Raw genomic sequence first — 22131 nt, 5'->3', positions numbered from 1 at the left:
TATTTCTATAACAAAAAAATTTTAAAAATTTAAAAATTTTATATTCAGTTACTTTTATATTTCTTTATACATTTTATTAATATGATTAGTTGCGTTACTTTTTAAATATAAAATAATTATTTTAATCAATTTTATTAATAAAATATATAAAAATATGTAAAAATAATTATATATAAAATAAATTAAGTTGATTTTTTTTTTCTCCCTAATCAACTTTTCCCAATTAAATGTGGATGTAAAGAAAGATAAAAGTTAAAACAAGCCAATATTTCGCAGCCCCATCTTTCTGCTGACATGCCGTGATTTCATTGGTCAACGAAGGAAAAAGAGAGAATAAACAGAAAAAAATAAAATAAAATAGAAAAGGAAAAAAGAGGATTCCCGCAAAACCCTAAGCAAAGAGGAATCGGGTAACAGAAGCGTTGAGCGGGCAGCGGTTTTTCTTTCCTAAGCTCGAACGACTTACATATTATATAAGTAAGAAAGACGCAAGGAAAGTGATGATAGTAGCGTCGTCCTTGGCCGCCTTTTTCCTTGGTCCGGTTTCTCCCTCTCAATTTTTCTCCTTCCATCGCCTCTCTCACCTTCACCCCTCTCCTTCTCTCCCCGCCGCCGGTACTCTCTCTCTCTCTCTCTCTCTCTCTCTCTCTCTCTCTCTCTCTAATATCAACTTGTTTGTGGACTTTATCACCCTTTTCAGCTTCCTAGGGTTCCAAGTATTACACATTCTAACGTTTCAATGCTTAGTTATTCTCTGTTTGTCTTTTTCTTTCCTCTGTGCTTTTGCGGCAACTTAACTAAATTTTAATGCACTCCCTATTTTTTGTTCTCTAATGTGTTCAGAATGTGTCGTGCCATTTATCGTGCTCTTTTGAGTCCTATACTTTGATTCGAAGTTGTTTTCTCATGAATTCGTTATAAGTTAATGTTTTCGATGCGAAACTAGACAGACTTGTTGAGGGTGACATCTAGGAGGCTCATTTTGGCATCCAAGGTACAATCAGTTTCAACAATGGCGAAGGTAAGATAATACAACCCAGCCACTTGCTCCTGTTAGTGTTATTTTTTTCCATCAAAGATAATTTCTTTCAGTTTCAACGATGGCAAAGGTAAATTAATACAACTCAACCACTTGAGCCTGTTAGTGCTGTTCTTCTTCTTTTTTTTATTTTTTCATCAAAGATAATCTTTTCATTTCAAGTCTGGATGTGGAATATAGTGGGCGAAGCAATTGATTATTTTGGTGCCAGTTTCTTTTCTAATTTTAGCATGCAGTGTGATCGAGTTTTCGCTGAAGTAATTTTGCATTGTGCCACAGGAGGAACAAAATGTGGGAAATGTGAAGCAACAGTTGGCCAAACTGTTTGAGTCCGCACTTAATGCAACAGTGCCTAATGAGCCAGATATAGAGCCTTTGGTTGCTGCATGCACTGCAAAATTTGGAGATTACCAATGGTATTGTTCAGCTTTTGTCACGAATAATATATGTGAAATTTAGGCAAGGGAGCTACCCCGGAAACTGTTTTTTGAAATATATTTAATTCTTGGCCTCGGGTTTCATATGGAGTTCTTTTTGGCCGCTAAACTGGGGTTTTCTTTGTTGCAGTAATAACGCGATGGGCCTATGGTCTAAAATAAAAGGAAAGCAAAATGAATTTAAGGGTCCTCCAGCTGTTGGACAGGTATTGACATTGACGTCTGTGTTATAATTGTGTAGTATAATTAAAAAGTTGTCTATTAGACTTGATTTGATGGTATGGGATGTTATCGGTACATTTTTTTTTTCCTAATTCATAGGCCATAATGCGAAATCTCCCTCAATCTGAAATGGTAGAATCGTGCTCTGTTGCTGGGCCTGGATTTGTTAATGTCGTATTATCCAAGAATTGGATAGCCAAGGTGTGCGCATGTCATTAACTGCTTTTGTTGTTTAGAACTTATCTGTGCCCTTTATTTGCAATATGTGAAGGAACATCTCCTTTACTTTTCATAACGTCTTATCTGAAGAAAGGGAAGACAGAAAGGAAGAGAATGAATTACTTTATTGTAGCTGATATAACTGATTTTTGTGGTGGCTCAACTCTAAATATTGCTGCTGCAGAGTCTTCAAAAAATGTTAATTGATGGTATTGATACATGGGCACCACGGCTTGCAATCAAAAGGGCTGTTGTTGACTTTTCTTCGCCTAATATAGCTAAAGAAATGCACGTAGGACATTTAAGATCTACCATCATTGGGGATACGCTCGCCCGCATGCTTGAGTTTTCACATGTTGAAGTTCTTCGGCGAAATCATGTTGGTGACTGGGGGACACAGGTATTTCCAGTTTATGAAAATGCATATTTATTACACTGTAGCTGTATGTGTTTGTTAAGGGTTCAAGTTTTTTCATTCTTGCTCTTTGTATATAATACCATTGATTCTTGTCTCCTTTGAATCTAATCCATAAGGTTGGAGTTATGAACATCAAAAGCAAAATGATTTTTTTTTTTTGATAAGTAATAAGAGATTTTATTTCCAAGAATAGGCATAAGGCCAAGTACACAAGACGTATACAAAGGAAATACCTACTGCTTTCTAAAAACAAAAAGGAAATCTAAAACAAATACTGGAAATTATCATCCACTGCAAAAGTTTTAGCCCACAAACTCAAAGTACTAAAAAAAAATTCCTAAGATCTCCGAATGAATGTTCTTTGTTTTCCAAGCCATAGACACCACACGAGACAAGAAGGAATCGTCTTCCAAATATCAACAGCATTCTTACCACCCTTCAATCCCTTCCAACCTACCATTAAATCCACCACTTCCTTGGGCATTACCCAAAGTAGACCAGTCCGATTCAAAACCTCATTCCAAAAGAACCTGGCCACTTCACAATGAAAGAGATGATTAACAGATTCCCCATCTTTCTTGCCCGTGACACACCAATCAGCAATGTACATACCTCTCCTTCTAAGATTTTCAGTTATCAGACACTTTACCTAGGGATACCACCCAACAGAAAAAAGCAACCTTGGAGTAACTTTCACTTTCCATATGTTTTTCCCGGGGAATTGACAGCTCCTGTGACTGGTTAATATGCTGAAAAAAGAGGAAATTGAGAACTTAGAATTTTTTGCAGGAACCCACAGCATGCTGTCCTCCCTACCAAACATCAACTTTGAACTGTAAAGTCTTTCCAGAAAAGCCTTAACATCATCCACTTCCCAGTCATTAGCATCCCTAATAAAGTTAACATTCCACTGAATATTATTGAAAATTAACATCTTCAAAAGCAAAATGATTTCTCGATATACATGGTGAACAAAGTTTATTTTTTATATTTTTTGCTCATCTAACATACTATTTGCTCGAATATGTCTTCCTAATTGGATTAGGGCATCACATGCATGCTCTTGTTTGCAACTTTCATATTACTGCCTGGGTAATCTTGTAATGGCATATCCCTTGTAGATTACTAATAAACATGAGATATAGGACTGATGCCGTGTATTTTAGAAACTAGGTCATTGTTGGTGTAAGAATCAATCACACTTAAATGCAAATGTTGCTTAGAGCCTACGTACAAAGCGCAAGTGCACCTAATTGAAAGCAAAGCTTAAATGTTTTTTTTTTTTTTTTTTAAATAGTTATTTTTATTTTCAAGCTGGTGTGTAGAGAACACCATTCACATCAATTAAATGGTAATATTTGATTTATAAGATTCAAAATTTAAAATTTATCTTTCAAATCAAATTATGTCATATAAGCACTTTACTAGGTGTGCTCTACACACCGGCCTGAGAATAGATTTTTTCAAAAAAATAATGTATATTAACAAAATACTCATAAAATATAGTAATTTTAAAAAAATTATGAGCAGCTTATGAACTTTTTTTTTTTAATTTTTATTTTTTTATTGGCATTAGATTTTCGGGAAAAAGTCTCTACTAATCCCAAAGGTGCACAGACTCTCGGTAAAGAGATTCTTGCAAATGCACCTCGGGTATTCAAAGGGAAATTCTCTAGTTTGATGGCTCCTAAAAATTGTTTGCATCTGAGGGTTCAAACCTTAGACCTGGAGGGAGCATACCGCAAGACCAAGGCTCCTACCACTTGAGCCAACCCCTAGAGGTTAAAGGTCATAAATTGTACAACTGTAAAATACAAGCTGTCATAGATGTTATTACAAAAACAAGATACGCCGAGAGAAACAATGATTGTGACAAAGAACCGGATTTGGGGTCTAATTGTGTAAAAGACATGTTCTCCGAGATTTCTTGCAATAAAAAATATAGTTCTGTTGTGCTTTTCAAAATATATAGAACAATGATATTTAATAATCATTATCAAAATAAATTTCATGGTTAAACCAAAATACTAGCCAGAAATACAATGCAATCTGAATATGTAGATCATCATGATCATCACTAAGTAGGACCATGATTATTGCCACCAAATATGTGTAATTCATGTCATCTTCCTCACCTACTTCATCTAAATTAATGGCCCAGACAAACAATGATAGTTAGAACAGATATTTCACACACACACATATATTTAAAAAAACTACAGAAGTGCTCTTTTTACACTTTAGGCTCACTGAACATGACATTTTAATATCTTGAGCTAAGTTATTCTATAATGCCAGGAAACATCCTTATTCCCCCCCCCCCCCCCCCCCCCCCAACCCTTTTCCATCTGTTCCATTTACACATGTTGCGTGAGTACCATTACCATATAGCTTAAACTCGTCTGTGTTTTGCAGTTTGGTATGTTGATTGAATTCCTCTATGAAAAATTTCCAAACTGGGAAGATGTTACTGAAACAGCTGTTGGAGATCTTCAGGTGAGTGTAAACATTAAGATTATGTAGATTCATTTCCACTGTGTGATTCTCATACTTTCAATTTTTATGCTTTAGGACATTTATAATAAATTATCTTGTTGCCCATTTATAAGAAATAAATTTTTTAAATGAATTGTGATTCTAATTTGAATGGTACTTTTGTAGGCATTCTATAAGGCTTCGAAACAGAGATTTGACAGTGATCCTGAATTTAAGGAAAAGGCACAAAAAGCAGTAGTTCAACTCCAGGTGATTTATTTACTCTTATGGCTTAAGGACTGAAGTTGAAAGATAATGCAATATTGGAAACTGTTTAAACGTTGAATATTTAGGGTTCACGCAATGTCTGTTGTTTCCTGGTTTTCTATTCTCCCTTAATTGTGGTGCTTTTGCTTTTATACTTCCTGTCTACTCAGGTTGCACCCATTATGTGCTTTTCGTAAAATCCAACTTATAATTCTTGGCTTGTAATGGCTTAACTTTTGACAGGGTGGTGAAGAGAAGTATCGTAGGGCATGGGCACAGATTTGTGAAATCAGTCGGAATGAGTTTAATAGGGTTTATCAATGCCTTGGAGTTCATTTAGAGGAAAAGGTATGCAAACTTTGTGTCATGGTGCCCTGAGACAGTTATTGACTTCTGTTTTCTCCTAAGTTATGTTCATAAAATGGAAAAATTGTATGTTTTCATTTGACTTAGGTGATAGAAGGGTGGGGTGGGTTGGTACAGATATTATGTTTGGATTGAAAAACTTTTCAAAAGCACAAACAACCATAGAACTCATGTTGTTCTTGACTATTCCCTTACAGAAATGTTTGCCCTGAGTTTTGGTCAATGTTCCTTATAAGCTTTAGTTCTAGATTTTCAATAAAAAAAGGTTTAGTTCTAGATCAGGTTTGTAGGTCTTCATGTGTATGATTATATATTGAAAATAGCATACCTTAAATGCAACTTTAAAACAGAGGAATTCTAGCCATAATAAAATTGAATTGACTACGAGGGATAAAAGCTTAAGCCACAAAGTATTTCTTTGAGCAATTTTTTTTTTTTGGTTTCGTTATGGTAGTCGGCGAGGATGACAAAGGGTAGGTGGAAGTTGCTGTTACATTGAAAGTGCAATGTGAGCTTTAGTAATAGACCTGCTGTACCTAAAGTGCCTTTGTGATATTGAATATTTGCATATGCAATGACAAACATATGATGCTGAATAGAAAATTCCCAATTTATGGTATTGTTGTGATGAAAAAAATTGACAATTATAAGATTGTAGTTTTTTTTCATTAAAGTCGCATGAAATGCAGGACCCTTACTTCATGTAGACTACAAAGATCTTAGTTATTATATTTATACTGAGTTCCTGAAAAGTAGGTAAGAAATGAGGTGCATATTGATACTTTTAAAAAAAATGATGCACATATTTAAATATATAATTTCTTGCTAACAGGGGGAAAGTTTCTACAATCCATATATTCCTGAGGTTTTGAAGGAATTGACCAGTAAAAATTTAGTTGAGGACAGTCAGGGTGCTCGTGTGATCTTTATTGAGGGGTTCAATATACCTCTTATTGTTGTGAAGAGTGATGGCGGTTTCAATTATGCTTCAACTGATCTAGCAGCTCTTTGGTTAGTATTTTTCTTACTACCATCATCCTAGTTAATTTGAAATTTGAAGGTAATGGTTCCTTAGTTTTATGATGCTTTAGCTGTTCTTGTATATGCATTCCTTCTACTCCTGTTCCTTCTCTATTTGTATGTTCTTGTATTTGTAAGTTTAAGCCACTGGTTCTGGGGACCTTTGGAACTCTTTTGTTAATTGCATAACCAATATTCGTTGGATGAGATATGCTATACTAGTTGATATCTAACATGTACTGATGGCTGACCATGGGGAGTTTTGCTAACTTTCTAAGCCTTTTAAACTGAAATTTTGGATATTTGATAGTTTGGAATACTGTCATATCTGATTGCTTGGCTATATACATTTTTTCCTAAATTTTCTCCCTCGTCACCCCCTTTTTTTATTCATTAAAGTTGTTTTCTTTAAAATAATCATTTTTGCAAGAGTTATATATGTGTTCCTGTAATGGAGGTCTTCAAACTACTATCTTTCCGATTCCATTTGCAGTGATTATTTTATATTTCTTGCCGCCCCTTCTAACCCATATTATGCCAATATCTTTGCAGTGATACTGGTCAATTGTGGTTGACCATTATCATGTGAATCAAGGGTTTCTGCTCATTAACATGTTCATTTGGGATAAGGCCATTACCCATGTAGTTATCTCTAGAGTTTGTGTAACTCATTTGACTGCTGAGTGGCTGCAGAATGGGCAGTATAATAAGTCACTCGTATTAACAGTGCCAATTACAATTTATAGGTATCGCCTTAATGAAGAGAAAGCTGAGTGGATTATATATGTTACTGATGTTGGCCAGCAGCAGCACTTTGATATGGTGTTTCGGGTATGTATCCAAAGCCTTAACTCATGTATGATTTTTTCATTCATGCACATTGTTATTAATCTAAGTGCTCTTACCGATAAAAAAATTAATCTAAGTGCTGTTGTTCTACATTAATGTTTGTAACTGTTGGACAGCCATCTGAAGTAACTGCTTTATAAGTCAGGGGTTGGTACCATTGCTTATTGATCAGAAGACACATTTGCTTCTATATTTCAGGCTGCCAAACGCGCAGGTTGGCTCCAAGCTGAGGGTAACACATATCCTAAAGCTAGCCACGTGGGTTTCGGACTTGTTCTTGGAGAAGATGGGAAGCGCTTTCGAACTCGCAACACTGAAGTGGTTCGGTTAGTTGATTTACTTGATGAAGCCAAGAGTCGCAGCAAAACAGCTCTTATCGATCGTGGTATGATACTGAACGGTCTATTTTTTCATTTACTTGTTACAATCATTGTTTCGCTCAGTGTATCTTTTTTTGTAATAACATCTAAGACAGCTTGTATTTTACAGTTGTAAGATCTATGATCCTTTAACCCCTAGGAGTTGGCTCAAGTGGTAAGAGTTTTGGTTTTGGTGGCATGCTCCTCTTAGGTCTAAGGTACAAAGTCTTGGGTGCAAAAAATTTCAATGGGCCATCGGACTGGGGGAATTTTCCACTAAATTACCCGAATTGCACTTGCAAGAAACTCCTTGCTGAGCTTGTGCACCACCGAGATTAGTTTGGACTTTGTTCCTGGGCACCTGGTGCCAATGAAAAAAAGATTTATGATCCTCTTAACATGCCTATTTCCTCTCAATAACATTTGTAAGTACCAAGCTTAAGAACTTTTGAAGTCTATATAATTCTTCTATCTTGGCCAGGCAAGGATATAGAGTGGTCTGAAGAGGAGCTTGAGCAAACTGCCGAGGCAGTAGGTTATGGTGCTGTCAAGTAAGCTACTTACAATTTTGTATCTACATCAATAATATGCATAATAAGTCTCTTTTAAGTACCTGCAGATTAGTCTGGTTTGTAAGTATCAACTTTGTAAGACCTCAAATCTCTGACTGTATTACAAGGTTGGGGCCTCCTGCCAGCTCATGGTTTGATTTGTGTTGTTCATTTCGGTCCATTCAAACAGTCCGCATTCTAGATGATCCCCATGGAAGAGGGAAACTAAAACATCTTTTCCAAAGTAATAATTATATCCATTTAAGAAAAACAGCCCATGGGCTGAATGGCACAACCCTTGGTCTTTATGGACCCTTGGTACAATGCCTGGGGGTTTACCCCTCCTAGGGCTATACTGCTCTTTTCAAAATTTCATAGCAAAAAGATTTTTAAAAAATGTCAATTTTAGTTTATCTGTAATATTGCTTTCTATCCTACAGATAATACCATGAAGTTTGGAATTCGTATAAATAGTCCTGGTCTATATGGAGGTAATAAACATGATGCTTATTCATTTAGGACCTCGGTGGGGTAGCTTCCTGGCCTAGGCAGTTTTATGTGTTTTGTAGCTGGGAGATATTAAAGGTCAGATAGTGAAACAGATCATGAAATACATTTTTATTAAAAAAAAGGTCCACATAATACTATTATTCGTTCTTGCTGAAAAAATTTCAAATGTATACAACAAATTTTGTTACATGATTGTGAATGATTAAGAAGTCGGTGGCTTCATGCATGGCCATTCTACGTAACTGGAATGAACACACCTTTTCCTTTTTGAGTGTTAGTAATTTGACTCCTCTTTTTTTGTTTTTTGATAAATAATTTGACTCCTTTTTACTTATCAAAAATAATTTGACTCCTTTTTTTTAAAATGGTTTTGGCAGGTATGCTGACCTGAAGAACAACAGATTAACCAATTACACGTTTAATTTCGATCAGATGCTAAATGATAAGGTACTTACTAAAGGAAGGAAAAAAAAAAAAAATGCTAAATGATAAGGTCCATTTAATATTCACTTGTTATTGGTGTGCAGATTATCTGAAGCTAAGCTATGAAGCTATTAATTTATTAAATCAGTTGTGTTAAGAATCCGTTTGCCCATGCTACTCTTGTATTTTTTGTGTTCCTGTTTTTCAACTGATTTTGCGAATCACCTTCATAGCCTGGCTATCAAGCGGATTACTAGGTCTTTTTTTTTTTTTTGTTTCGTAGAGATTCCAACTAGTTATTATAAGCTTTTCTTCTTCTTCTTCTTCTTCCTCCTCCTCTCCTCTCTCTCTGCCATGCATGTTTTAGTTGATACTATTTGCAAATACTGCTTTATTACCTCAATATAACTAATATTTGTAACGAACTTCCCAAAAATTGATATGCACAGGGTAATACTGCTGTATACTTGCTGTATGCTCATGCCCGAATCTGTTCAATCATCAGAAAATCTGGTAAAGACGTAGAGGAGTTGAAGAATGTAAGTTCTCTTCCGACTTCAAGCAGTAGTTATTCCTGTAGATGCTATATTGCAGTTGCATTTGTGTGCAATTAGGTTTCCATTGCCTCTAACTTGAACTGAACTAATGTCACTTGGAGTAATAGACCTGTGAAACTACATATATTCTGGAAACTTTGGACGCCTAAATGATTTAGCTATAAGTTCACTTATGATTGAGATAAGATGTTTTCTACAGCAGTGCTGCTTCCAGCTTGTGATCATTGCCCCTCCCCATACGCTTCCAACTCTTTCCAAATTTCATGGGTATATTTTTCTTGATAAGAAAATAAACTCAATATAAATTAAAAAGTTTTACCCAATTCAATTCAATCAAGAGAACTCAGATGCCATATACATACAAAATTCAATTTGAATTTTTCTCTTTTTTGCCTGATTGAAATTATTAGCTCGTTTTGCACATGACATTGTTGTAAAGCGACTTAATGTTAATAATTAGTTAAGTTACTTGTTGATTGAACTCGAATGATGTTGTGGTTCTTGTATTTGCTTTTGATTGAGACAGACCGGGGCAATAGTGTTGGATCATGCGGACGAGCGTGCATTGGGGCTTCATCTGCTACAATTTTCTGAGGTAGGATATGCATAAAAAATAATTTATCGATCTCATATTTCTTGAACTTGGGGCAAATATATATCTTTACGAGCTGACATGATGTGCGGATCTGACCGCTGTAACTGCCATTCTACCTTTCAGATTGTTGAGGAGGCCTGCACCAATTTATTGCCGAATGTGTTGTGTGAATATCTCTACAATCTGTCAGAAAACTTTACAAGATTCTATTCCAACTGTCAGGTATGGTCCACATACGTTCAATCTCATGCTTTATATTTATGCTGTGCTGTTTAAATCACACCATCAATTAACCTGTTTTATATTGAAACATGGTCAGGTCGTCGGTTCAGCGGAGGAAACGAGCAGGCTCTTGTTGTGCGAAGCGACGGCAACTGTGATGCGGAAATGCTTTCATCTCCTTGGAATAATACCTGTCTACAAGATATAATGTTATACGCTCGTATACCTCAATTCATTTTGTACGGCATTTGGTTTCCAAGTTTGGCTAAAGATATTTATGTGGATAGAGCCGCAAATGTAAGGCTTTTAAAGTTACAAACTGAACCCAACAAGCCTTCAATGCACATGAGCCAACGTGCAGACATGAGTTTGTTCATGCTACGGTATGCCTGTAAGTCGTGGTCTCGACCGCAAACTGGCATTTTGGCTTGATATTGGCTGGAATGGGTTACGAATAAACAATCCATTCTTAAAAACTGCTATTCTGGATTATTGACTGATTCAGTTTGTAAAAGGCTATTGTCATTGTATATGATTTTTCATAGACCAATCAACTATTTGTTTTTATCTTTTCAAGAAAATCGAAACGATGGGAAACCTATCGAAGAGGGAGAGGATGTACTGCCAATTTTATAAAACTGCCCTCAGCTTAGCCCAACCCTGATATCAAAACCCCGTTCCACCAGCGCACCACGGCACGAGTCTCATATGTCACCATCCGACAACAGTCCCCCAACTCCTTTCATCCATTATACGAGAAACAACTCTCACCCCAAACCCTCAATTAAGTGTGGGATTGATCTTTTTCCCTTCTCTCTCTCTCTTTTTTTTTTTTTTTTTTTTTTTTTTTTTTAAATTGTTTAGCTCGGAGTTGTTCACGTTCCTTCGTCTAAACATACGAGTTGAGAATCTATGGGGTTTTCCGCCGTCGTCTCAGCATAGTTAGATATCGTGTTTCTTCTTGCTAAAGCCCTACCTTTTTATTGAGCTATTAGCAACATACATCATGTTATCAAGAGTTAAGTTGATTGAATTTCATTGAGGTGTAGGCTTGCTCAAATTAGTTGAAACTCTAAAGTGAGCATGGAGTTTTGAAATATCAGGGAATACAAAAACGGGTTGAGAAAATTTTGCATTTGCGACGTTCAAATTCCAGCTCCACATGAACTGAGTGAAATCTCCTCAAATGCAAATGAGTTTCCATAATTTCTGCTAATAATTGCAAGCAAAAACCCAGGCGAAATGTCCAACCTCAACATGTGAAACACAAATCAACTTTGAAATGAAATTTACATTCTCAGAGAAACTAAAGTTGTATTGCAAACCGTGCAAGAACAAAGAGGTTTGCATATCAGAAGTTCTTTTGTACATGAAATTTAAGGCCCAGAACGACCACCCAACGAACTACCTCTCCTACTCAATGAAGACAACAAAGATCCTGATCTTGAAGCCTTCTTGGATATGGTAGCCTTAGGAGGAGTGCTAGATTTATGACCATCTAGACCACCACCATAGCTCTTGCATGGCTTCATTTTCCTCCTTTGTGGTGCCCTCTTTGCAAGATCTTCTAAGCTCTTCACACTTGCTAAAGATGTGAAAGACTGCGATTTCCCTTGAAAATGCTTGGAAAGCCCTCTCCTGTATCCACAAAAACACAGTTCAATCTAACTGAGAAACCTTGTAATAATAATGTAGCCAACAATATCAATGAAAAGAAAAAAAAATGTGAAGAACACGGGGTCATTGGTAGTGATCAGTTGTATTGAAGCTTACTTTATGGGGAGATGGAACATGAGCTCAGATAACTCGTATAAAGGTCCATTCATAAGCGAGGAAGACGAAGACGATGAATATGATGTTGATGAAGAGGCATCCTCTATCAATTCTGTCGAAGATGATGATTCCTCAGAGTTTATGGAGGATTCGATGGATGTTGTGTCACGAATCTCAACACCAACTTCCACCACCATCATCCAATTCTCATGCCTAGCTTCATTAGCACCAACTTCCTTTAGATTTGGATCACCAAATACTGAATTTGCTTGTTCAGTACCCATTTCGATTTCGTCGAAGAAGAAGAAGAAGATCTCAGTTTTTGTAAACTTTCTGATGCTGAATGATACCCAAGAAGTTTTCTTGGAGGAAGCATGTGAGTATTATATGTGTTATACACGCTTTTGATACCATTATAATATTATATATATATATATATATATATATATCTATATATAGAAAATATTAATACTTGGAAACACGTAAGAATATTAATGAAGAATCGGATAATATTGAATAGTTTAATGATTTGAAAAAAGGTTCTTTCCTGTAACGCCTTTATCCTAATATTTGTCATTATCGTCACCTTATGGTCTAAATTGATTGGGCTTTCCCATGCTACAAGGAAAAGGGATAAGTTCTATTGAAGACATCCATATCCGAGTCACCCTTTTTTCTTTTTTTTTTTTTGTGTGTTGTTGGTAAAACTGAGGTCAACATCTGGGCTACTTTGCCTCATAAAGACATGACATTTTCTTTTGAATATTTCAATGTTTTTAAAGCGTCATTGATATGAAAAGGCAACATAAAAATAGTTTTAGTTTTATGTAATCCATAGGTTTTATCTACGTGGAATCTCTGTTTGATCCAATAGAAACCTTTCCATTAGTTTGATGGGTATATACACATGGCTGTGTTTTCTTTGCCCCCAAACCTTGTTTTACTTGAACCTAATTAGCAAGGTACGGTTCACTTTGAACTGTGGTTGTCTTTCACGCGACTTCTATGCCAAAATGTCATATGGTTCGGACACTGCGTTGCCTGCTACTCTGCCATCTCAAACCTATCGCTAAAAATTATCATTAATGCATTTATATATTTTTTAATATATAAAAAAAAATTTACAATATATAAATAAAATCACGTATTAATCTATATGTCAATATAAATTTTTTTATATTTAAAATTTAAATTAAAACTATTTTTAATAAAATTTATTTCTTAACCAATCACATTATATTGATACATATATTAATGCGCAGTTATATTTATAATTATATTTTTTTTAAAAAAATGCAAATACATTAACAGTAACTTCGAACCATGTATATAGAAAGGCAACCTAATATTTTCCATTATATATATACAATATTTTTCGCCAGATACATGAATTCAACATGATTTTAATAAAAAAAATTAGTGCATATAGGTTTAAATTGTTTAATTAGATAGATTATTTTTGGATTAAATTTCAGATTAACCATAACCAAAAAGATCCAATAAGCATTTTCAAGTGTAAAAATAATGAAAATGCAATTCTCCAAAGAACAAGATCTAACATTAATCCCTGTTGAGATTTGTTTGATATTTTCATATATATTATCTAATAGCACACAATATATATAAATAAGTTAGTTGTTTAAATAAAAGATTTTGAGAGGCAGAGGGTACGTTGAGTCGGCTTGAAAGGAAATGAGGATAAGGAGGTTGACTAATGACTGGGATACACGTCATTCAAAGGTTAGAGGGTGGCAAAAATTTGATGGGCACTCAAGCTGCCACCACATGCTTTTACAGAGGTGGGCCTCATCATTCTATCAAACCATGTGTTTTGCCTTTTCTTTTCTTTTTCCTTTGTAATCTGATCTTATCCATTGCCTTATATTCTGTGTTCTCAGCTGCTTGTTTTTCTCCACTTTCAGGCAGCTTGTTTCTCCGCAAGCATTTACATGATTTGGCAAACAAGATGATTCTTTTGTAGAAAAATGAATAAAACCGTGACATCATTGTATAATTCTTTTTGTCCATCATTCTACAAACATCTTCTTGCTCCTTCAGCAAGTTATGGAACACTCATATGGGGGAGAAATCTGTGTCCTTGGAGTTTATGTCATCATTATGAGGGAGATGCAAAGGCAGAGAGAGATTGAGAAAAAAAGAAGATCCAGCTCCACCCAACGAGGCTTAACCATGTCTAAGAGTAATGGTATTGATGAGATATAATGGAATAAAAAATGAATTTGGTCAATGAATAGTGTCTTGTCAAAATATGGTCAGGGAGACAGTAATTACTGTAGTTCAAAAGTTTCATATCTACATTTGGCAAATTCAATACAGCATAAAAGTGAAAAAAACAAACATATTTTAAAATTTGACCAAGTCAATGCCAATGCTACGAGATATAAAAATTGCCGTCCCTCCAATCTCAATAAATTAGTTTTCAACATATGTGACTTCAAAGTTGATATGTATTTTAGGTGCGTCATTTCTAAGTTTTGAGTAATGTAAACCCAGGTGAGTTTTTTGAGCTTTTTCTTAATTAAGTTCACCTTTTTATAAAAGGAAAATGATATTATGTCGCATCAATTTGACTACTCATATATTTTTATTTTTTTACTTAGGCCCTGTTTAAAATTTGGTCTGAATTGAAATCTACTTAATTCAATCTAATTTTAAGTTAAGTTTAATATCCGAATACCCAACTTTCAAATAATTAAATTTATCTCAACTCAAAATCTCGTTACAGATAAGACCCATAATTTTTTTCAACTCAACATCTTTTTATATAGAGGACCTATAACCTTTTTCAACTTCTTATAAATATATCTAAACCAACCTTAAGTGAGTCCCACAAAACTCATTCTACCATCTCAACTTACTATTATTTTTAAAAGTCTCAACTTATTTTAACTCAGCTCAATATTTAAATAAAACTTTGATGGTTAAGAAAGTGATTATTAGTGTATTAATATATTTTTTTTCCTAAATGTTTAAAGACTATTAAACAATATTTAAAAAGAAAAAAAAGAAGTACAATTTGCACTAAGGGCCACGCTAGTTGTCAAACCTGAGCAGCATTGTAACACTACCTTTTATAAAAAGACAACGCGAGACTTATGTATTTGGGATTTGTATATATTTTTTCTCAACAAATAATTATTTTTGCATATTGCTCATGTATGCAGATGGTACTTATAATTTATCACAGAATAATACTTATTTGATTCAAAATCTATGCCAAATTAAAGATGCCTAAAAGCCAACATATTTTTTCATAAATGATTGAGCTCGAAAGTTTTAGGTGAACAATAATAACTGTAAAAATGAGCTTAATGGATCATATGTTCAAACTTCAAACTGCTCCATGAAAATCCATAATATGTTTGACAAAAACTGATGACTAATACATTTTACACTGCAAATATAACATGACAGGGTAAACTATCGAGGGAAATTTACAGGAGGTTCCAAGCTGCCTACAAGAATTCCCAGATCAATGTCTTTGTCTTCAAACTTTTTAATGAAAGGATGACTCTGGAAGCAAGAAAGAGAGGTAGCAATCAAGATTCTGGCGTATACAACTCGAATTCTTGAAATAGACAGACACATAATACCAAATAACTTACCAAAAGATCCAAAGATGATGATCTGTCTCGGGGATTCTTTTGTATGCTGCAAAAGGCAATCAAAAGTGAAATCAACAAGGGGAATTTGTGAACTGACAACCATCCCGGGGAAGAGTGGAACAATTCTAAATATCTCTCAATTCAGTTGGAGAAAATGGTGGCAACAATTCAAGTCTAAATTCCTCAGCATCAGGACATAGATATATTCACTAGATATGCAGGAAATAACATAGCCATTCGGTAAAAAAAAAAAAAAAAAAACCGCTTTCCCAAGCGTTTCGAGGGACTTTACTCCCAGCAATTGATATCCAAGTGGATAGCATATGTTGGAAACAGCACAACGATAGCTAATGAAATTTCTATGAGAAGCTGTTACACCAATACTGTAGTAACCTAGTTCACAATTATTTGGTTGTAGTTTCAAGCTGTTCTTTCAAAATGATACCCTATAGAAGCCTGGCAGTGAAGTCTTTACATTTCTTTGCTCAGTTTCATTATAAGGTCTCAATGAGGCAACTCAAATCAATTACTGGAGGCATCCCCTATTCTTATCACGTTTACATCGTCAGTAGGATGGCCTGGTGGATTATACTCGAAAACCAAACATCAACTTGAATTACAGGGTACACAACTTGGGCTCTAAAAACAAACAAAAATTCTATTTGTAAACCGATAGAGGACACACTATCCTAACTGCTGACATGTTAGAACGAAAAAAATTAAATTAAATATAAAATTTTTAAACTTCTCTTGCAAATCAGCTTTTGCCATTTTAACAGTGCGGAGAGTGTCTTGCACACTAGCTTGCAAGTAGGACTCACACTAGGTTTTGCACTGAGGCGCCAATGGTATAAAAATGCCTAAAGGCGGTATTCCAAAATTTAAAAGTATAGATAATTGAGGAAAAGAAAAAACATCTGCATTTACAGGCTAAAACAAAGTCAAAACTGCACCATGCTGAAATAACATAGAATGCAACATGAGCACATATCATTACCATGCTGAGACAAATGAACAGAATTCTGGGGAGAACTGATCTGCTGGGGCAGAAGGTGGTGGGCTTTCCACAATTGCTTCCAAAAGCTCATAAAAGCTTGGCCAGGTTTGGTGATCTTCAGATTGCATATAAGGAAACCGTCCTATTGCACACTCGAGGACAACCATGCCCAAACTCCAGATATCACAGCTATAATCATAAGTACTCCCACTAATTCTCTCCGGCTAAAAATGAATTAAAAAAAACCAATTAGAATGTTCATTTTTTTTTTTCATATAAATTACCATCAGAATGAACTTCATAATGACTTGAAAAAACAAATCATTTTTTAAGCAATAAAGCAAGAAATTCCACCTACCGACATGTAGTTATAAGTTCCAACAAACGTATCCCTTTGGCCCATAGTGCTAGCTAGCATCGCACTCACACCAAAATCAGTAATCTTCACCTCCCCTTTGTGGTTCACCAGCAAATTGGATGGTTTGATATCCCTATGTATTACATGTCTTTCACAGTGCAAGTATACAAGGCCTTGTAAAACCTGCATTATTAATATAGATTTTAACCGTATGACAAGACTTTCTCCAAACTTACCAATCTTAGATTAATCTTAAAAGCCACAATAATTAGCTCACAGACCTGCTTACAGACAACTGCAAGATATGGTTCAAGAATTGTTTTCACTTGTCTGATCACATCTGCAAGAGATCCACGATCCATGTATTCTAACACAAGAGAAAAGGCTTCATTGTGATAGAAAGAATGGTAGCAAACTACGACATTTGAACATTGAGCTGCTTTGTTTATTTTCAGCTCCTGCACAATCTGCTTACGGATATCTTCTTGTATGTTCATCTGGATAACCTATAACAAAAAGGTAGGCAATTCCTATTTAACACAAGTACACCTTCCTAATTGGAACTTCCTAATTATTGTCTAAATCATTTGAGATCTTAATACGTGCAATACCAAACTCAACATAAAAGAAGCCCCAACTGCAAATACTTGGAGAGCCGTTGTCAAAACAAGCAGTAGGATAAGATGTTAACCTCAATTATCAGAAAGTTAGATGAACCTAAGAAGAAAAATACCACAATCAGTGATTATAATTTCAAAGGTTAGCCAGAAGTGGACAACCCTGCACCATAAACAACAAGAAAAGCAGGCCAGGAGAAGTGGACAAACCTGCAATTCTGGAGTTTTGTATATATAAGTGACTGTTCTGGTCTTAACCATGGTCCACTAATAAAATTTTGATAATGTCCCATACCTTTATAAAGTTTGCTTTTCAAAACAGGCTTGCTATTTAAGGTAGCAAGCAGAAAATTACACAGGTCATCCTCTAATAAACATCTCCATGCTTTGGTCACTGCATTTGCATCCATAGCACATTCCATTTTTTTTAATCCATAGCACGTCCCATCTTCTTGTATAACCAAATGGTGATATAGTCCATTCTAATTTGGGATACAAACCCTATGACGCTTTGTACATTCGATGAGGTTATGAGTTTAGACATCATTTTCATTACATCATGTAACATGAGACCATATAAATTCAAAAGTGAAGGTGATAACAGTATATAATCATATAGGCAAGTCCAAAAAATATGACTAACTGGAGAAAATTGGTTTTACTGTTACAATGACCTTCAAGGCAAATAACTTTCCAATCCATTTATGGCGAACAAGTTGTACTACGCCACCACTTCCCTTTCCAATGACTTTGATAGTCTCAAAATCTTCCAACGAGAATTCAAAATCTAGCTCCTTACTGTCAGCAGGCTGTCCAAACACGACAAGAAGGCCAATGTTATGAGGCTCAACACTATATGTTAAAAATAAAACAAAAAACAAAGAATAAGGACTATGAAAACATGAATAATAAAATTAATGTATATATAACAACAGAAAAATATCAATAAAAAAGAAAAGAAAAGAAAATATGCAGCAAAATTAGCGAGCGCACGCACAAAACCTGAAGTGAATAGCCCATGCAGCGAAGTTACTAACGCAAGAATGATGAGATCTTTCATAAGAGGCTTGGGACTTGGATAAGTGAACTTATGACAAGATGTGTGATATATCAAATTTGGAGCTTTCGGAAGTTTCCAAGAAGAATACCAAAAGAGTCCAGTGCTTTCGAAGTTGAAAAAGCTAGCAGGCCCTCCTCAAGGGGTAAAAACTGGATCTGGTTAATGGGAGCAAGAAAAATACCAAATTGATGTTTTGGCATGGTAAAATTTCAAAGTTGGACTGAAAGCATCTCTTTCTCAAGGTCTCCCTCATTGTTGAAAATGAGGTTACTTGTGTAATGGTAAACTTAAGGTGAGCAATCCCAACTTTCAAGCAACGTAGATAAAAAAATTCATCAAGGTAGAAGAGACAGATTAGCAGCCAAAGCAAGAAGGTTAAGCGGAAATAGTGAACCAGTACTGTCTTAGTTTGTAGCACTGCCCTATCATTGTAACCTTTTTAAGAGATTCTTTTGCACTGCAGGACTCCCAAAATTCTCACGATTTTATTCTAGAAGATTGGAAGTGAAATACGCCGTATGTTAATAAAAATTTAAACAAGCACATATGATTTAGTACATGCTTTAAGGTAAAATCAAATGAATTAGCCGAAGACTGATAACTAACATCAAAATTAACTAACGCAATGTGAAATTGAGTGTAGCAATATAAACCCACAAAACATATCTAAATCAAGATTAACTTACGCGGGACTCCTTTTCTTCAGTGTTGAGCCGCAAACCTTTCAGGTTTAAGAGTAAATCACCATCATGAAATGTACCACTTGCAGTCCTGAAAATTTACAGGAATTAAAAACAACAAATAAAACATTAATTTTCAAACTTCTAGTGTACTTGGATTGCGCCCCTCTGTGCTTTTTGATCAGATTACATTACTTATAAAAAAGAGTTATATATTCTAAAAGAACTAGCTTTGCAGTTGCTGTTAAAGGGCCAAAATATATATATATATATATATATATATATATATCTCAATCGCATGGTTCGGTTATTTTATCAGAGAACCTGTAAAAAGGGATCATCTAGACAGAGAATAAATTTTACTAGTCCTAGTCAAGTGGAGTAATGGTTTCAATTTTCCCAATCTTTATTTAGCTGGGGTAATGGTACTAGTCCATGCTTATGAATATATATTAGACAACATATGTAGATGTATTAGACTCTCAATTTAAGTTATTTGCAGTTTCCCCACAATGTGTCCGCAGCTGATTAGAAAGATTGAAAAGCTAAAAGATACAAGACTTCAGATTATTTGATTTTCTTTTTCCTATATTTTCTCGGTAACCAAACAGGGGATACGCATGGAGGATAAATGAAGAGGATCAAAGAACAGCAGCGATAGGCATGGAAAGATTGATCATTTCGAAGCAATAAATACAATCCAAAGATAAATTCAGTAAAGCGAGAAAAAGAAGTCCGATCTGAAAGTAGAAAGAAAAAGAGAAGCAGGAAATGAATTAGAGAAAAAAGTACAGGAAGGAAGTGATTGGGGTTTCTTGAGCTGGCACGGAGAGCTTGAGTTGCTTCAATGGCGTCTTGATTTTCATGTTTGATCTGTTTAGGATTTTCGATCACTTCTACCAGTTCGAGAGAGAGAGAGTGTGTGTGTTACTGTAACGTATTGGTATTCAGAAGGCGACGGACGATTGAGAGACGTTTGCTCCTCAGTATTTCAAATCGAGAAGACCGCGCAATGCAATTAAAATCGTCATTTGCACTTTTACCCCTTTACTTTACCCTTATTGTCCTTGTCTCCCATTAAAAATATATTGTGATATTCTCTGATCGCACGCTTTCTCAGTCTTTCACCAAAATTTTTATCTTACTTTATCTTATTTTATTTAATCATTATAATTTTTTTAAATTTTTACATAAAATAAAATTAAAAAATTTAAAATTTTTAAATTCTAAAACAAAAATAATATTAAAAAAATATATTCTAATAAAATTTTATTCAACTTTCAATTTCAAAAATAAACAAGAACTCTCACAATAATGTTAGTTGAGTTCTGTTGCCCAGATGACTAACACAAGAGGGGGGTGAATTGAGTTGTATTAAAAAAATAACAATTATAAATCGAATATATAATATAAAATATAAACAAAATATGAAATAACAATAAATATAAAGTGTAAGGGTAAGAGAGAAGCAAACTCAGTATGTTAATGAGGTTCGGCCCCACTGCCTACATCCTCGCCTCAAGCTACTCCTTGAAAATTCTCAAATTCACTATTCAACCTCATTCAGGTGGAGATAGAAACCTATTACACCTTTGAACAACACCGCTACAAAGGATCCGTGTAGAACACCCTTTACACTTGCAATCACCTTACACGTGGTGATTCAACTATTCCCCGTGTAGAATCCTTTCTACACGCACAAGAGTTATACACACCATTTTTCTGATACAAAAGCTGATAGTAAATAGGTTATCAGAAAATACTCCTCAATGAGTGAAATAAGAACAATACAACACAAACTATATCTCTCAAAATGAATAAGGATTAAGGCTCAATGCTTAGAAAAGAGAGAATGAAAGCTTTGAATGAATGTTGTATGCTCTTGGTGTTGTAAATGTGAAGCTTTCAAATGATCTATTTATAGGCATATGAGACTTCATATTCAAATTTAAAAAGATTCACATGTCAAAGACAACATCATTCAGTTTTTCAAAAAATTCAAATAAAAGGTTCTTCTTTTTCAATTGTCAAAGACAACATCATTCATTTTTCAAAAATTTCAAACCTAATCTTTTACTTTTGGCATATGACAAAAGGAGCACACTTTCCTTTTCAAAAAATTCAAACCTAATCTTTTACTTTTTGCATATGACAAAAGGAGCACATTTTCCTTTTCAAAAAATTCAAACCTAATCTTTTACTTTTTGTATATGACAAAATGAGCACACTTTACTTTTCAAAATTTTCAAACAAAATCATCTACCTTTTGTATAAGTCTAAAAAAGCATCAATCACTTTTGAAAATATTCAAATAAAACATGCACATGTGAAAGATGACAATCAATCATCTTTAATATTTTCAAAGTTCAACCCTTTAATCAAGGCATGCACATGCAAAAGATGACAATCAATCATCTTTCAAAATTTTCAAATTTAATTTTTAAAAATATTCATGCACATGTGGAAAATGTATTTTAATGCTTTATGATAA

At 34.7% G+C, this 22131-nt stretch overlaps 3 protein-coding genes across 6 annotated transcripts; 1 reads left to right on the top strand and 2 right to left on the bottom strand.

The window, feature by feature from the left end:
- The first annotated feature begins 378 nt into the window (after positions 1 to 378).
- LOC122308120 (arginine--tRNA ligase, chloroplastic/mitochondrial-like) lies at positions 379 to 11079 on the top strand. Of its 4 annotated transcripts, none has more exons than XM_043121289.1 (18): positions 379 to 615; positions 951 to 1021; positions 1319 to 1455; positions 1607 to 1682; positions 1798 to 1899; positions 2102 to 2317; positions 4751 to 4831; positions 4997 to 5080; positions 5321 to 5425; positions 6276 to 6454; positions 7210 to 7294; positions 7511 to 7697; positions 8153 to 8222; positions 9110 to 9179; positions 9605 to 9694; positions 10239 to 10307; positions 10431 to 10529; positions 10627 to 11079. In XM_043121289.1, exons 1-18 carry the CDS (start codon positions 501 to 503, stop codon positions 10735 to 10737), a joined length of 1947 nt encoding a protein of 648 aa, XP_042977223.1. In that variant the 5' UTR covers positions 379 to 500; the 3' UTR covers positions 10738 to 11079. The 4 variants fall into 4 exon arrangements, with proteins under 4 accessions (XP_042977223.1, XP_042977226.1, XP_042977224.1 ...); XM_043121290.1 differs by having other exon boundaries at positions 458 to 615; positions 947 to 1021; XM_043121291.1 differs by having other exon boundaries at positions 464 to 615; positions 844 to 1021.
- A 693-nt stretch (positions 11080 to 11772) lies between these two features.
- On the bottom strand, positions 11773 to 12722 carry LOC122308121. Its single transcript, XM_043121293.1, has 2 exons — positions 12303 to 12722; positions 11773 to 12167 (listed from the first exon to the last, which is right to left on the bottom strand). Exons 1-2 carry the CDS (start codon positions 12584 to 12586, stop codon positions 11906 to 11908), a joined length of 546 nt encoding a protein of 181 aa, XP_042977227.1. The 5' UTR covers positions 12587 to 12722; the 3' UTR covers positions 11773 to 11905.
- Positions 12723 to 15551: 2829 nt separating this feature from the next.
- LOC122306706 (mitogen-activated protein kinase kinase 6-like) lies at positions 15552 to 20637 on the bottom strand. Its single transcript, XM_043119183.1, has 8 exons — positions 20433 to 20637; positions 19647 to 19731; positions 18575 to 18709; positions 17565 to 17789; positions 17284 to 17466; positions 16926 to 17149; positions 15929 to 15974; positions 15552 to 15836 (listed from the first exon to the last, which is right to left on the bottom strand). The coding sequence occupies exons 1-8, from the start codon at positions 20504 to 20506 to the stop codon at positions 15744 to 15746; spliced, it is 1065 nt and encodes a 354-aa protein (XP_042975117.1). The 5' UTR covers positions 20507 to 20637; the 3' UTR covers positions 15552 to 15743.
- Positions 20638 to 22131: the final 1494 nt, after the last annotated feature.

Source organism: Carya illinoinensis, chromosome 4 (assembly GCF_018687715.1).
Source record: "Carya illinoinensis cultivar Pawnee chromosome 4, C.illinoinensisPawnee_v1, whole genome shotgun sequence".
Lineage (NCBI taxonomy): Eukaryota > Viridiplantae > Streptophyta > Magnoliopsida > Fagales > Juglandaceae > Carya > Carya illinoinensis.
The sequence above is the reverse complement of the archived record's forward strand: the minus strand, read 5'-3'. Positions and strand labels throughout refer to the sequence as shown.

Excerpts from the sequence above, each read along its gene's own strand:
- LOC122308120 (XM_043121289.1), top strand. The coding sequence starts at position 501 with ATGATAGTAGCGTCGTCCTTGGCCGCCTTTTTCCTTGGTCCGGTTTCT. Across the intron at positions 2,318-4,750 it reads TTGGTGACTGGGGGACACAG|TTTGGTATGTTGATTGAATT; the intron begins GTATTTCCAGTT and ends TGTGTTTTGCAG. Across the intron at positions 8,223-9,109 it reads GTAGGTTATGGTGCTGTCAA|GTATGCTGACCTGAAGAACA; the intron begins GTAAGCTACTTA and ends TGGTTTTGGCAG.
- LOC122308121 (XM_043121293.1), bottom strand. The coding sequence starts at position 12,586 with ATGGGTACTGAACAAGCAAATTCAGTATTTGGTGATCCAAATCTAAAG. Across the intron at positions 12,168-12,302 it reads ATGTTCCATCTCCCCATAAA|GAGAGGGCTTTCCAAGCATT; the intron begins GTAAGCTTCAAT and ends TTGTGGATACAG.
- LOC122306706 (XM_043119183.1), bottom strand. The coding sequence starts at position 20,506 with ATGAAAATCAAGACGCCATTGAAGCAACTCAAGCTCTCCGTGCCAGCT. Across the intron at positions 18,710-19,646 it reads CTGAAGAAAAGGAGTCCCGC|CCTGCTGACAGTAAGGAGCT; the intron begins GTAAGTTAATCT and ends GTGTTTGGACAG. Across the intron at positions 17,467-17,564 it reads TTGCAGTTGTCTGTAAGCAG|GTTTTACAAGGCCTTGTATA; the intron begins GTCTGTGAGCTA and ends TTAATAATGCAG.